Source organism: Populus nigra, chromosome 1 (assembly GCF_951802175.1).
Source record: "Populus nigra chromosome 1, ddPopNigr1.1, whole genome shotgun sequence".
Classification (NCBI taxonomy): domain Eukaryota; kingdom Viridiplantae; phylum Streptophyta; class Magnoliopsida; order Malpighiales; family Salicaceae; genus Populus; species Populus nigra.
In genome coordinates, this window is record NC_084852.1 from 1,777,075 (window position 1) to 1,794,052 (window position 16,978).

Here is a 16,978-nt window from a genome sequence, read left to right on the forward strand (position 1 = left end):
TAATATATTTCAACACAAAAAATATTTTGAAAAGCAATCGCAACCACATTCCCAAATAGGTAATAATTATATTTAATTACTAATGAATTGCGGTTATATTAACGTTGTGTTATCATACTAATCATTAATATTATAATTATATATTTTTTAATATATTCCCCTTTTCATTTCATTTAAAAAGTTTTTTTTCTCTTAGCTTCTTGTCACGGGTATTTCTTTTTTGCAACAAATTAGATAAAATAAAAAAATTATTTCATTTGATTTAAAAAATACTTGTTATTGAACCAGCATAATAATCTTTAATATGTCGCTATATTCTTATTGAGTTCGATGTTATCATTGAATTAGTAACGCAATTTGTATATATTATTTTTTATTTCTAAAATATTCTTATAAGGTAAACAAATGGAAGATTTTCATGTGCAAATGAAGTAACTAATTCCATTAGTTTAGCTTAATTAAGAATCATAAAAGAAAGATATACAATAAACTTAATATTTACTAAAACAAATCATGTTTTTTTATATAAAAAATAATAAATTAAGCGGTTGTTTGGTATTGTAATAATTTTTTTTTATACCTAACCATAAAGAAAAAATATTTAGTTAGCTAAATAACTCGTGTGTTTTTTTACAAGTCTCCACACGTAACAGCGTTTTAAATTTTAATTTTATAGAATATAAAATAATGTATTTTTTATTTGTTTTACATGTAAAAATTATCTTACAACTATTTTAACTAGATATTTTTTAAAAAAAACTTGATTTTTGAAACCACAACTAAAATTATTATTTTTAAATTATAAAAATTATCATAACACTAAATAAACACTAGACATTAACTCTTCTTAAAGTATTTTTTGTTTGGAAATGTATTAAAATAATATTTTTTTAATTTATTTTTAATATTAATATATCAAAATAATTTTAAATTAAAAAATAGAAATACTTTTTAACGGAAAAACAAATATTCTCTTGAGTTTTCCCCATTCCACAGGAGTCGACCCTTTTGTTTCTGCCCCCCAAGATTTAGACCTGACACCTTCCATGGGCCCCGTCTTTATGATCTTAGCCATCCTTTTTCTTTTTATTATTTCACATTTTAAGACGTGTGCCCAATTGATTTATTTAAATGCTAAATTCACTTTTATTAATTATTTTTCCTAGCCGGGTTCAATGCTCGAAGAAAAAGAAAATATTTTGAGATTGCCAAAAAAAAAATCACAACTCTCTCGAAGTATTTATTTTCAACCAATTTATTCGTTAATCAAAATTATTATTATATTACCAAAAAAGGGGTTAAAAAGGTTAGGAGAGGAAACTTTTTATATTATTATTTTTATTATTAATATGAGTGTCCGGGTTAGTTTACGTGTACCTTAACTAATTCCACAAATCTTAAAGTTAAGTCTTCAGTATCTATTATATTAGTAACTAAAATACTCAAATCTAAGACAATAAAAAAAAATAAAGTTAACTTTTTATATTATTATTATTATTATACTATGTCAGTAGGAACAATATAAATTAGTGTTAGTCAAGATAAATCCAAATCACTATAAATTTTATCACATGATCCTTGCACACATCATTGTTACTTTTCGAAGAAATTTTAAAGTGGACCCCTTCGATTTGTGTCCTTACTACTTTGGACAGTCCCTTTGATCCTTTCAAAGAAGGAATCATACTCTAACAATTATTTACAATTATTGCTCCATAAGCACATGCACGTTTGTGCAAAATGACCCCTTAAAAAGCAAATTTGCTGGAGTGCCGGCCATGCCGGTCCAGGCTATGAGCTCCCATAGCCTGCCATCTAGCTAAATCACAACGTTTTGTACATCTCTAATCCCTTTCAACTAGCTGTTTTAAGACCTAGACTCCACCCGTGGGTTATTCTGGAAATCGACTGAAGCTTTTAACTGGTCCAAATCAAAAAAAAAATAGAAAAAAAACTATTAAAAAATCAAAATTAAGGGTTGATTTGATCGACCCGGTCAAAACCTGATTATTTACCCATTGATTTTTTTAAAGAAAAACTAATAAAACATAATGTTGTTAAATTGAAAAGGCCAACCAAAAAGAAAATGTCCGACAACCAAGAAGTAAAATTGGAGGCAGCTCTCAGACAGTGGTACTTGTATGGTAGCATTTAAGACAAACATGAGAAAATTGGGGAATGGGAAGCTATCATTGTAAAAACAAATACCAACCGTCTTGATAGGAAACCAAATGCATTTAATTATTGCTTTAGGTCTAGCTATCAACCATGGTATCTTTTTTTTTTCATTAGGGTATTTAGAAATGAAATATTTACTAGTTTTCAAGTCAAAATGGGAATTATGTAAATAGCTTGTTTTATGTATTATCATCAAACTCTTTTTTTTTTTTTTGGTGAAGTTTTGAATAAGTTACTCTTGTTCTAAATATAAATCTGGATTAATTTGTAAGGTTAATCATAAACTCAGATAATTTAGAATTTAGATCAAAATCTAAGTTGAAAAACAAACAAATTAAAAAATTAATTCAGTCTAATCCAATAAAAAGTATAAACTCATTCGTCATTCATTTAAAATTCTGAGCAAAAATTTTAATTTTTATTTTGTTAAAACGATGTTATTTTGATGTTACTTTTTAAAATATTGGATTAGTTTAAATTAACCATCTTAATTTAAAATCCAAGCCAAGTTTTATAGCTATATAAAATTAAAGAATTCATAAATATAAAATTTTTTCATCTAATTATTTTTTAATATCAAATCTCAAACAAGTCATTGATGTTAAAATTACCTAATCCATAATCTTTTCTTCTAACCTTTTCACTTCAAATTCAAAACAATAAAAATACGAAAACAACATCACCATAATCCAAATTTAAAAATAAAGAAGATAAAATTTAAGAACACCATTCATCCCAACCACCACAGGACCGTGTTTTGAACTAGGGCAGGACTGAACTGGCAGAAGAGGCCGCCACGTTCAGGTAGTCCTGCGGCTCTTCTTGAGCTCAACTTTTCAATTCACCAAAAGCAAACATGACAGCAACTTGCCTTAGCTTTATCGTCAAGCATTTCATTCATCTTCCTTACCAAAATGGCAGGCAGCTTCAAGGATGACAGTGTAGCCACACACAACAAACAATTACAGTATCTAGAAAAGTGATGGGCCATCTTAAAGAAATTCTAGCCTGCTTCCTGCCTCCCCATTGCCCAATGCCCATACTCTATATCCTAGGGTTCCAGGTTGCTCATTCATTTCCTTGTGCTACCCCCCCTGATTCCTATGCGGGTACATAAACATGAAAAGAAACTTGGAAATTACGTATACTCTCCCGATAATTATACAATATACTAAAGAATATCAGTATTTTTATCGCTTACTTTTTTTTATGATTATACTTGCCAAAGAAACATTTAAATTTTTTTTATTATTGACACGCTACGGAATGCAAGCTAGCTAATACACCAGTATTATCTATAACCATTCACATACATTTCCATATCAAGTGATCACAAATAAATAGGACTTAAAAAATAATATGGCTAAATACAATAACTTCAGGGCCCATTCTTACAGTTGACTCCCATGTATAAAAATACATCAAACCTGCCCTCCAAAAAAAACTTTGACCTTAGCCCCACATTTATGATCAATTATCATGGATAGAACCCATGTGTACTTGTATTCTTAATTCAAGTTTATTTAGCGAAGCTCCACTCGTGGGGTTAAGTTTTTATTTAAGAATTTAAGTATCTTATAAATAACATTTTATTAGTCTAAGTGGCTGTTTGGTAATGTAGCTGCAGGTGAGGTTCACCCGCAGCCACACCAAATGCCGTTTGGTTAAGAAGAAAGAATTGATTTATGATGGTAGGACCCATCAAAATCAAAAGCCGGACCGCATGTTTTGGAGAAGCAGCATTTACTGTTTCTCGTAAGGGAAAAAGCAGAACAGTGAAACATGCCATGCTCCATTGTTCAGCACTGTTCACTAAAGTGAATTTTTTTTTTTTGAAAAATTTAGTTTTTTTTCTTCAAAAAACCAGTACATTTAATTGATTTCACTCGCATTGTTCATGTGACCATGAACAATATTGTTTTTTTGTTTTTTAAAAAAATTAGTTTAAGGTGAATTAAATTTACTCGTACTGTAATCTCAATTTTATTCCTGATAATATTTTACCTAATTTTATTGCAAGCTCAAAAAAAGATAGATGAAACTGTAGTTCTTGTCGAATGACTTTTGTACATAATGAAATTGTATTTTTTTTTTTAAATTGTGTTTTACTTGAAAAACTAGTATTTAATATTATTTAATAACACTACATAAATTAGAAAGATATCGCATGATGACGTAGCATTTGTGGAATTTGATCACAATTTCAATTATGTTCTTACCAGGTCCGACCCAGTTAAAAAGAAATTTAGTTTTTATTTTTATTTTAATTGTGTTTTATTCAAAAAATTAAAAGGAGATCGCTTGATGACGTAACAAAAAATTCAGTTTTTGTTGTTGCGCGCTTAAGAAACCATGGAAAATATAGTCATTGTTGGATAGATTTCATATGTGATGACATTGCACATAGTCTAATGGAATAATAAAATTTTTTTAATATCAATATTATTTATTTCATGATGTAATAACAATAGTTAAATCTACAATATTTAAATTTAAAATCATTAATATATATATATATATATATATATTATTTTATAACCTCAATTTAAAAAGTATTTTTTTAACCAAACACATTAAACTACTTTTTATTCAACCTCAATTTCAACCACAGTTTTAACCAAACATATATTTTTCCAAATCAACCTCAACTAAAAGTACTTTTTATAAAACAACTTTTTTAAAACCACAACAGCAACCTCAATACCAAACACATTCTAAGCCTCACTCATATGGTCGACTTAATGCATACAACACTTGTCTAAACTAATCTCCACATTGAAACTTCATAAGTCTTTATCATTCCATGGTACATGTATATAAATCAATATTCATAATATTGAAAAATAATGACTTATATAAATTTTTGTAAATTACAAAAGTTGAGGTGGTAAGCATCCACCTATTCTTCTCACTGGTCATATCCTGTTTGCCTAAGGTCAGGGGCGGAACCAGAAAATAGAATTAAAGAGGGCTAAAATGTTAATTGTTATATTATTTAGGCTAAATATATTAATATTATTAAGGAAGGGGCTGGAAAAAAAAATTCCTTGCAGGGGCCCCGCCCCCTGCCAACCCCCCTCTTCGCCCCTGCCTAAGGTCCCACGGTCGATGCCTTTTTTGTATCACATCAAGTGTTACATCACATTCACTTTTTAAAAATATTAAGAATATACTTCTCAATATTCTTTTAACAATTGAGGTATTTGTTACTCATTAATACATGTACCCTTATATCATCACACGTAGTTTTTCAACTTCTAGTGTTGCGTTATAAGAAATGGTATCATACAAATTAATTTCATACGCACTCACATATTATGTTTTCTTTTCCACATAAATATCACTCATGTTCTTTAAACAATCCAAATGACTCAAAATAACATCAAGAAAAGACCAAAATATAAAATCAAGCTACCGCAAAACAGTAGCCAAAACGGTTGACCGTTTCTTAAATCGGTCTAGCCATTTCTCAAAATAGCTTGCTTGTTTTTGCTACTGGAAAACTTCTTTCTTCTTTTTTTTTAGCTGAAACCTTCACCCTTGCAACTATTTTGAGTTTTACCTTCATAATCAATCCTTTCATCATGCAAGTTACATATATAACACACCAAAAGATGATGTTTTTTTTTTTAAAATAATAACACTCAATTACCACAAATTCTAGTATTTAAGAATTCAAGAAACTCATATTCCCTTCTAATTTTCTATGCATAATCTAACTTTATCATACTCTCGATGTTTATATCATCATAACCATGTATAATTTCAAATAAGAATTACAACTAGGAAACCTTTCCTAGTTGGTCGAACCTATCCTCCTCTCTTCTTAGAGATTTGTCTCTAATTTTTAAACGACTTCTTTCTCAACTCCTCTCCCTTTTTATGCCTATTATTTAATTTTATCATTACTTTTTGGTTTTTCAAATTCCTAATATAAACCATGAAATAAAAATTAGGATTTTCTCCTAAATGTTTCCATGTAATGGAAATCCTTTGATCTTACACCCTTTTAGGTTGTATTAACATCATTAGTTCATCAAGATTTCCAACAAAACACTCCCCCTTAATTTTTTTCCGTCTTGGCCAAACCTCTATAAGGTACCTAAAAGATCTCTTCAAATTCTTGCTTATTTTTACCAAATTAAGTCTTATCTTAAGATTATACTATGTAATCTTTGCAGAGAATACATTTTTTCTATTTTCTCATAAACCCTAATTTTCTTAGGGATTGAGTATTTTGTTATCTACTCCACAATTTCATCTTAAAATATATTATTTGAATTTAATAGATACTTTACCTTATCTCTTGAACTCAATTGAGTGTTTGATACTTAAAAATGTTAAATCATGTAATGTATTTTTTTATTTATGAAAATATAATTTTTATTTTTTAAATAAAAAATGCTGAGGTCAAGAAAATGTAATGCCAGCCTATTTGCACAACCAAACTCAAGTCAAGAAAAAGAAAAACCAAATGGGCTTAAAAGAACAGAAAACTTTTGTCTTGAAACCATGTGGGCTAAGCAAAGAAAAAAGCCCGAATTAAAGATACTGAAAATGCTGACTAATCATGTGTTTTGCCTTTAGAAGATCAAAAAGGATAGCTTGGAAACAACACTATACTGCCTTCCTCATGTCTTTTCTTTTAAAACCCAGAAGATATGCATCCCTCAGACAAAATCAAATTTAGGCAGCGTACTCAACAAAAGAGGCAAGGTTGCTGGACTTCTCACGGTTGGGGAGAGCTTGCACCGCCGCTGGAGGAAGACTGTCTGTCTAGCTGGTGCGGAGCTGGAGTGCATCTATCCAGTGCTGTCAGGCTGCTGATCTTAAAGGTTGCTGCTGCTCACGGTGCTGGTGCAGAGAAGTTTGCAGCTTTTGCTGCTGGTTCTTCCAACTGCAACTGCTGGAGCTGTGTCAGCCGTGCGTGTACCTCACACGCAGAGATGAACTCACGGAAAGAAAAGTTGTCACACTTTTCCATATGCAAGTTGCAACCACGTCTGAAGATAGAATAGAGCATGGCCTAGCCTATTTTAGCACTTTCAAGGTATTATTTCAGCTGCAGCTCTGGTTTGAAGCAATAACCAGCAAGCATGGTTGTTGAGGGCCATAGGTTCAACTAGATTTTTTTTTTTAATATTTGCTTTTTAACTCGGATGAGTCCACGCTCTCGGTCATTCAAGTTCTTGATCAATCCTGATTTTGTATCTGCAGTTGATTTTATCATGCACAGCTCAAATTTAAAAAAAAAATGAAAGAAAAGTAAAACTCCAAAACAACAAACACAATAGAGAATTCAACAAAAAGCAGTTAGGAAAAATAATAAAGACAGAATGCAAATCTAATCAGACTCAAGAGTAGTAAAAAAGCTAATTAGTGTACCTTAAACATGTTTAAGGCCACTAACAAACAAATTCTCAAATATCTCCATCACTTCTTTCTTCAGAACCAATCCAATCTCAACGCCACCACTTTCACCTTTGCTCTCTGCCATAGAAATAGCTCCAGTCCTATCTATGCTGGTAACCTCCACGTTCTTTGGCCTCCCCCACCCGAAATCTACCCCATAAACCTCGAATCGGGCTGACCCAGCAACCCCAACCGGTATTGCAGCTGGCTCGATGGCCATAAGCTTAATCTTTTCGTCACTTTTTAGGCCTCTAGCTTTCACAAGGCAAACTAATGCATAAGAAAGTGTGATCGCAAAACTTGATCAATGGATTGCTTCTGTGTCTTTTTTATCAGAGACCTTGTCAAGTTGAAAGAGGATCCTTTTCCTCAATTTCTTTATGTCTTCTCGGGAAAACTTGAATGTTGCTCGTACCGAGTTTGATGGAACTTCTTTAGATGGAAATGGTTTCAAGCTTCTAGCATTGGAAATCTGAACCTCCACCTGCCTGATTAATGCTTGACCAGTTGTTCAAGTATTCAATGTCAATCCCCTCTGGATCTTGAACAACTGTTCTATCAAAAAAAGGGATTAACTCAGTCGGCAACAAACATGAATTATGCTTGCATATGTGAGCCCATGCCTTCATGAACAAGATCGAGGATTTCCCATCAAGAACAGCATGGTGAGTGGTGCAACCAATGCTAAACCCTTTATTTGGGAACAAAGTGATCTGCAAAGCAATGATAGATACGTTAACATCAGAAGTTGATAATTTGGGCACATAAGGTTGTGACAGAAAAGCATCATGCATTTCATTGCTTGAGAGATCATCAAAGTCAGCACTATTATTGGACTCCGCAACTGCCAATGAAACGCCATCTTTAGGAGTGTATAGAATGATGGGTTTGGCGGCATGTGAAGGCCAAGTAAGGTTGCCAGCAAGAGGGAGGAAGCGGAGGAGAGTAAGAGAGAGGGAGTGTTTAAGTTTGGGAAGGATTTCTGTGTTGAACATAGTAGGGGTTAAATCAGTGAGCTCATAGGAGAAGATGCGCTCAACTGGGTCAAATTTAAGCCAAAAAATGTCGAAAAAAGTGAGAGGGAGAGATACTTCAACGGCTGAATCCGGTGATTCGGAGGGTGGGGTGAGTTGACATGACTCAAGTGCTTTTATTGGGCTGGTTGCTGCCATGATATCTTTTTCCTTGTTTGAGATCCAGGGAGAGATTGCTTTTTGTTCGAAAAAACGCTTGCATGGTTTTCAGGTCAGTTGGAGGCTTTAAAAGCGGTACGGAGATATTTTTTATTTTTTAAAAATTATTTTTATTAAAATAATTTAAAAATAAATTTTAATACATTATTATTACTCAATCATTTTTATATTTTTATTTTTTTTATTTTAATATATAAAGCAGCACCACAAAGGTCAGCTACCAGGAAACTATCGCGTGGGTGAACATTAAGCACATACCGTCAGGACATTTATGGACACCACAAATGATGCATGAACATACAAGGATATTTAGTGAAAGCTAGTTACTTTTTTATTTTTTTCGCTATTTAGTTTAGTAAATTTAATTCTATATTTTTTAATTTTTTCAGAATATTTATTGATTTTTTCAGGTTCTAGATTGTTTGAGTTAGTTTTTGAACAAAAAATAATCAACAATAAAATTTTGAATTTTAATTTATATAAGATCCATTTTTTAGCATAATTTTTTGTGTTTGATGTCTATGATCATTTGTAGCCATAATTAATTGAGCTGGTTTTACTTCAGTATGGAGCTCAATTTGAGGGTTTATCGTCTAGGGATAAATTGATTTTTTTTTTTTATGATGGATGAAATAATATAAATATAGAATATTTTTTACCTTTATTTTATATTTTTAAGAGTTCTGTTGGAATATTTGAAGAGATATTTTTTTGTTGCGTTTTAATTTCCCTAAATCTTTATTTGCCAATCGAATCTAAGTTTCACAATCTCCATATCAATTTTTTTTATAATTAATTAAATTTTCTATATACTAGCTAAAAGATTCAAATCTAGAAAATCGAAAGAGGGAGTGAGTCATTAAAGTTTAGCTAATTTCTTTTCACAGTGAATGCAATCATTTTAAATTAAAAGCTTAAATTATTGTTATTAATTATTTTATACTAACTTTTTAAGACACTTCTTAAATGAATTTTTTTTTTTAGCTCTCACACTATCTTATATTAAAGTTATAAATTTAATAACAATATCTACCACACTTCCAAATAAAACATTATACCTCATTAATTTATACAATAAGAAAAGTTTGCATATAATCCCTACACACTTTCATTTTATGCATGTTATCAGTATTACACATTGTGGTGGGGTGCGCCGCGACGGTGGAGGTTTTTATCGTGTCTCCTGATGAGGTGTTGTATTGAAAAAGTTTTTGAATTAAATTATAAAATTATGATTAATGTTTAGAAGTCACCACCTAATATTATGGTCACTAAGAACCTATGGTCTGCGAGAGTTTAGGTAAGAGATCGGTTGTGCAAGGAAAAGACTCACCACCCCAATGCACCCTACCTAAGGTAAGCTGCATTGTTGTTTGATTGGTTTTTTTTTCCAAGTCTGATTTCTATACATTGGTCTTTTCTAAGGTTCAAGGTAGATCTCTCTTCATGAAAAAGTCTCTACTTTATCGGGTTAAATACTAACCGTTCTAAATTCTGAATTTTAGCATCGTATTTTTAGACTTTGTATCTTTAATACCTGAGAGTGTACTTTATCTTGTAATTTTACACCTTACAGATATTAAAGTCTACTTCTGGACCCTAAAAATAATAATTGAAAAAAATATTTTTGATATTTTGACCAAACCCTAATGGATGATCATAAACTGATTATGATATCTATTTTTTTTTAATTTTCACAACATGTGAAAAGATGCAATTTTTTATGAAAATATGCTTGGAAAATTTTTAGGATTTGGTTGTATGCATGAAAACAAAATATTTTTTTTTCTTTTTCTTCTTTTTGAAAGGGGAAATTAATTTAAAAGTTTTGAGATTTTTTTTTGAAAATGTTTTGAATTTTTTTGAAATATTTTGGAGAAAATTGGGTATTTTAATACCGGATTTGTATTTTACAATGTAAATATACAACCCGATATTATGCAAATTTGGTAGAAAAATATTTGAGAAAATCACAAAATTTTTAAATTGATTTTTGAATTTTTTTGGATTTTTTGTTGTTGTTTTTTTTTCAAATATTATAATATATATTATTATAAATAAAAATATATGGGTTGGGCCTCCCCAGCTAACTAGGCTAAGCTCAGCCCGAAGAAGGGTTAGGTTGGGTAGATCTCGGCCCAACATATCTTTTTTCTTTTCTTTTTGTGGGTCAGGACCGACCTATAGATTTGGTTTGGGCCATAACAGGCCCTACCCAAGTCCACTGTTCACACATGAACAGTGGTATGTGAATTATAATTCACGTCCATTGTTCATCCAGCAGACAAAGGGTGAAGAAGAAGAAGAAGAAAAAGAAAAAGAAGGCCACCTGGTGCGGTGGTGGTCTGGATGTGGATTAGGTTCGGTCGGTGGCTCAGGAGGCGTCGACTGAGGGAATGGTGGTCGGAGTCGACTGTAAGAGGAAGAAGAAAAAGGTTAAGAGAATAGAGAGAAAGTAGTTTGCGATGGTTATTCTGCCGCTGGTGAGGATTTAGGTTTATAGGGAGGTTGAGTCGTCGTCTGTTGGTGGAGGAGAAAGGTTTTTGTGGGGTCTTCAGGTGCTGAAGAAGCAGCAGGGAGAGAGAAAAAAGAGAAAAAAATGTTGGCTAGAAAAAAACAGGGGAGTAAGCTGATTTTTGGACCCGATTTCCTTCCTGCTCGGGACATGAAATGCACCCCTATTTATGGGAGGTGGAAAAGAGACATTTTTTCTTTAATGGTGTCAAATCGTGGCCTTTGGTTTGTCTAAGAAGAATCCCAACCGTTGGTTCCAAGTGTGCATCGTGAGTTTGTCAAATTTGCAGGAAAAGGCTGAGTTGGTTTCTTTAGGCCGACACCGGTGTGATGTTAATAGGCCTAAATGAGCAATACTCGGGAATAGAGGGATGTCAAGAAACCATTTTGGTTCATGTGTTGTCAATTTTGGTAGACATATGAGGCATCAAATGCATTTGAAAAGCATAGTTTTAAAACTCGGACCGGCCCGGCGGGTCAACCCGGGCTTGGGACCGGTCCGGGTCTAATTAAAAACCCGCATGGGAGTTGGCATGGCGAAACCCGGTCGAGGCTGAGACCCAGCTACCTTCCTGACAGAGAAAGGCAATAGCAGTTTGTAAGATCTAATCTTTGGAGGCAACCACATTTTTTACAAGTACTCAACAAATAACATCTCCAAATCCTCATCTGAAATCTTCGTGTTCCCTTTCTCTTCATCATTCCCATTCCCATCATTACTAGAAGTACCCGCCCCCACTATGGCAACCAAGTGCCCTTGCACCAGCTTAAAAACCTCATCAACTGATTCTTTCCCCACTGTGGCAAACTTTGAACCTATTTGTGATTAATAATTTTGATAGGAGAGTAACATCTCAACAAATAAAAAGAAAAGGAAAGTGAAATGCTCGAATATGAAGAGAGCAGACTTCTAGCTTTTGGAATGTAGGAGAAGTTCTCAACTACTCTTCATTGTCTAGGGCTCTGTGTCTTGAAACTCAAATAAAAAATATTTCAAATCCGAGTAGAAGACAAATCTTACCTCATTAGATTAATTTGGTAATGGAGCCCACATGACCTCCTCCTCCTTAACTAGCCCCTCATGTGATTAATATTTTTTTTATTAATTTTTTTTGGGTTGACCTGGGTCAACCCATCTGACCCGTGACTCGATCATTAGACCAGGTCAACCACCGGGTTGGGTTTCAAAACTATGTTGAAAAGTAGCCACCCGAGCAGCATTCTCAGGCAGAATCGAGGAAGACAATGAACAATGACCAGACGACGCGTCGCCTGGTCTTTTTTTCTTTTTAATGAAAACGGCGCCGTTTAGGGATAAATTAGGGATTTTTTTGAAACTTCTGTTTAGTCCTTCAGCTTTCTAATGTGTTCAATGGAACTCCTAATTGACCATAAACTTTTAATTTAATGCAATTAAACCCCTAATGAATTACATTGTACACTTCGGAGTTACGCGTTTTTTTATATGGTCACTGGTCTCGGATTTATGCAATTTAACCTTTAATTGACCATTAAACTTTCAATTTCTTCAATTTTACTCCCTTTTTTTTGTCAATTAAGCCCCTATAGTTTGACGTCTTTTGGAAAATGATCTTTGGCTGTGAAATCTTTTAATTTAACCCTTAATTGATCCAAAAATTTCAATTTTCTTATAATTTTACCCCTGATTTCAATCAAGTAACTTGATAAAAATTAATTTTGGTCTCTTAAAATTCCAATCTTCTCAATTAAGCTGAAATTGGGCCCCCTAAACTTAATTTTTTATCAATAAAGCCCAAAAAAAAATTTAATTTGACCCATTTAGAGTGTAATTAATTTCTTGCACTTAATTAAATTCTTCAATTGAACCCAAATTAGTTCTTAAACATAATTAAACTTTAATTTGGCCCATGATTAAATCAAATTAGCTTATTAAAAATTTAACAATGTCCTTGTACTTAATTTTTATTCAAATACGTCCAATAAGCATTTAATTGACCTTGAATTTGCATTGTTTCTCCATTTTTGGGCATAATGGAGTACAATTAGGACTTGGTTTTCATCTAAAATTGCAGCTGTATTTCCGGACCTGCTTTCTCCACGTTGCTGGCCTTTGTTCTATTTTTAGATTTTTATTTTGAAAAAAAAATGAATTTTAAGGAATAACCCAGAATTGAGTTATGACAGTTACCCCCCTCTTTACAACACTTATGATAGAAAGTCTTGTAAAGATTTTAGATAGTAAGCTTTGTAAAGAAGAAAAAGAAAGAGAGATAGCGGACTCACCATATCAAGAAATGATGAATCCTTTCAAAAGTATTTGAAGTGAGGGCTAGGAAGAGCACTTAGAGAAAAAAAGGAAAGGCTTTTCAAAGATTTTGAAATGGTCAAATTATCATGGCTGACCTGCCTAGAAAAAAAAAGAAAAAGAGTTTCCAAGGTGGAGAAAAATGAGGAGATTTTTCAAAGTGGTGAGAAATGCGAAGATTTTTTAAAATGGTCTTGTTGTAATAGGCGACCTACCTAGGTGAAAAACACGAAGATTTTTCAAAGAGATGAAAAACACTAAGATTTTTCAAAATGGACTTGTTATAATGGACGACCTGCCTAGGTGGAAAATGGAATGGTGAAAACTATAGAGATTTTTCAAAGTGACGAGAAATGCGAAGATTTCTTAAAATGGTTTCATTGTAATGAGCAACCAACCCAGATGAAAGATTGTCAAGGTGGTGAGAAATTCAAAGATTTCTCAAAATGGTTTCATTGTAACAGGCCATTAGCCTAGATGGAAGATTTAGAGGTGGTAAGAAATATGGGAATTTCTCAAAATGGTTTCATTGTAACAGGTAACCGGTCCAGATGGAAGATTTTAGAGGTGGTGAGAAATGCGAGGATTTCTCAAAATGATTTCATTGTAACAGGTAATCGACCCAGATGGAAGATTTTGAAGGTGGTGAGAAATGCGAAGATTTATTAAAATGGTTTCATTATAATGGCCAACCGGCCCACATGGAAGATGAAAAGAGTTTTCAAAGAGGTCTGATTATGATAAGTGACCTACCCTGGTGAAAAAATGAAACATCATGAAGGGATAAAATGATAGAGCTCGAAGGCGCACAATTCAAGAGATGAGAGCTTAAAGGAGTGTTTGAAAAGAAATAGGACCTAAAAGGGAACAAGGGTTGAAAGGTGCACTTGAAAGGAGATAGGGTTAGAAAACACACTACATGATAGATACGGGCTCAAAGGTGCACTCGTAAAGGAGGTAGTGTTACAAAATGCACTACCAGATGGGTGAGGGCTCGAAGGCGCACTCGAAAAGAAGCAGGGTTAGAAAACACACTACCCAACGGGTGAGGGCTCCAAGGCGCACTCAAAAGGAATGATGATATGGCCTAAAGGCGTACTCGAAAAGGAAATAGGTAGCATTATAAAGCGCATTATCTAAAATGGTCGAGGGCTCGAAAGCGCTCTCGAAAGGAAAGAGGTAGGGTTGTAAAGCGCAAAACCTAAGATTATGGATGACATAAAGGTGCACTCAAAGGGAAAAAGATAGGGCTGTAAAATGCACTATCTAAGATGGTCGAGGCCTCAAAAACTCACTTAAATGAAAAGATGTAGAGTTGTAAAACGCACTAGTTGAGATGGTCAAAGGCTTTAAGGCGCTTTCAAAAGGAAAGAGGTAGGAAACACATCACATGGGAGATGATGGCTCAAAGGCGCCCTCAAGAAGAGGTTATAGTGAGACACTAATCTATCAAGGATGAAAGCAATGCATCATGATCAAAATGCATATATACTTACCTAAGAAATATAAGTCTCTTTCTCTTATGGAGTTTTCTTTTTCTCAAAAGTTTGAGTCTCTGATAGTAAGCTTTGATGACTTTCTCGTTCTTGCTTACTTGAGCCATATCTTGTGATCTTGACCTCTGAGAAGTATATGACATCAACATACTTCTTTGCCCACAAACCTTTATCTAAATTATTGTTAGCTCTACACCATGTCTCCTATTTTCTTAGAAAGAGAATCATGGAGCTAGCCTTATGTGTTTTGCTAGATTGCCCCCTAGTTTGATCATGCCCGCAAGTGTTTGTTTGGGGTTTTCTTTGGGGACAAGACTTTGTGAAAGAAGATTTGGTTATTTACATTGAATTGTTTTCATATAGAATTTTTGGAATGTCAAAGTTATTCCAAACACAGAAACCATCTTGATGTTAGTTTAAAGCAAGGTCGTTCTGAAAAAATTCAAGTGATTCTTATGGACAAATCCTCATAAGTGTTAACAAATTTTGTTTTGCTTTTGTTGAAGACGTGAAGCAATGTTTTGGTTGGTCAAAAGGGTTCAAGCTTTAATTTAAAGGTTTCAAAGAACCAGTTTCAAAGCATTCATTTTGCTTGAATGAATAATGGCTTGTTTAGCATGAGAAAAGCATTGCCTACCGATCCAGATTGCTTGCCTTTGATCAGAAAAGGCTTGATTGAGCATGTAATGCAGGCTTAGGCTCTTGGTTATAAAAATAAATGATATTTATTGGCTCAAAAGGTGTTTAAGGAATCTTAAGACTGAGGATCAGTATTGCTTATTTCCCAACCTCTTTTTAGTCCATAGATTTTTGGACTTTAGAATTGATTTGCAAGATGGTCCATCATGGCCCCTAGTGTCAGGTTTGGACGTTTTCTCTTTGTTTTTTCTTTATTTGGTTTTGACTATCATCATATTGGTTATTTTTTGTGGTATGCTCAAATGTTTTGGATCCTTTGGATTCTTTCATGCCCCCTAGCTTTGTTTGAGCACCTTTAACCATTGAGAATTTTTTTTCATACCACCTAGTGTTGTTTGGACACATTTAATAATTGAGAATTTTTTCATGGCCCCCAACTTTGCTTGGGCACCTTATTGATGGTTTTTTTGTTTCTCACATTTGCCCCCTAGTGTGAGGTGTGATCCTAGACAAGGTATTTTTCTCAAGAAAAAAAAGCATTAGGCTCAAAAGGGGATTACAAGGGATTTTTAGAATTTGTGAAAGGTTGACAAAAGATGACCTTTCTTCATTTCAAATGCAAGAATTTAGGATTGGTAAGCTTTGCTTTCTTTTATGTGAATATAGAAAATGGTTTCTCACTATTCATGCAGCTAAAACTTAACTTTGGAGTCATTTCATGATGTTTGAGTTGTTCTTCAAGGTTTTTAGGTGTCAGGATATCTCTTCAATTTCCAAAACTTATTTCTTAAAACAAACACCAATTTGATTTTTATTTTGTATTAAAACTTTGATTTCATAAAAATCTTTGTGAAAACATAGGGTCATACTTGTTTTTTGGATAAAAAGGGGAAAACACCAAAGAATTCTTAGTGCAGTGGTTTTATGAGTACAGAGTGTTCTCAGTGTGTTATTTGCATGAAACAAAAAAAATGAAGGCACATTATAAATATAGGAAAATACATGATTTTATTAACAAGAAAGGCTCATTTGGCATAGCAAATCTATGAGTTGAATTGCCAACAAGACTAAAACAGGTTGAAATATGATAAAATCAAAATAACTTTGCAAACATAATCAAACAAAGGCAATTATTAGGGGCATACTCTATTTTCTAACTTTGGTAAACTTCCATTTTAGCCAGCCTCCCTCCAAAAGCTTTTGCAAGTATCTTCTTAATAGTGTGGAGAGAAAACCATAGACATTCGTTTTCATGCTAT

General features: G+C 33.1%; 1 protein-coding gene across 1 annotated transcript; it reads right to left on the reverse strand.

Moving 5' to 3' along the window:
• Window positions 1-6,636: 6,636 nt before the first annotated feature.
• LOC133689097 (malonyl-CoA:anthocyanidin 5-O-glucoside-6''-O-malonyltransferase-like) lies at window positions 6,637-8,802 on the reverse strand. Its single transcript, XM_062108836.1, is given in 3 exon segments — window positions 6,637-7,389; window positions 7,564-8,068; window positions 8,070-8,802. Coding segments are annotated over 2 exon segments (1,197 nt in total). The 5' UTR covers window positions 8,763-8,802; the 3' UTR covers window positions 6,637-7,389; window position 7,564.
• Window positions 8,803-16,978: the final 8,176 nt, after the last annotated feature.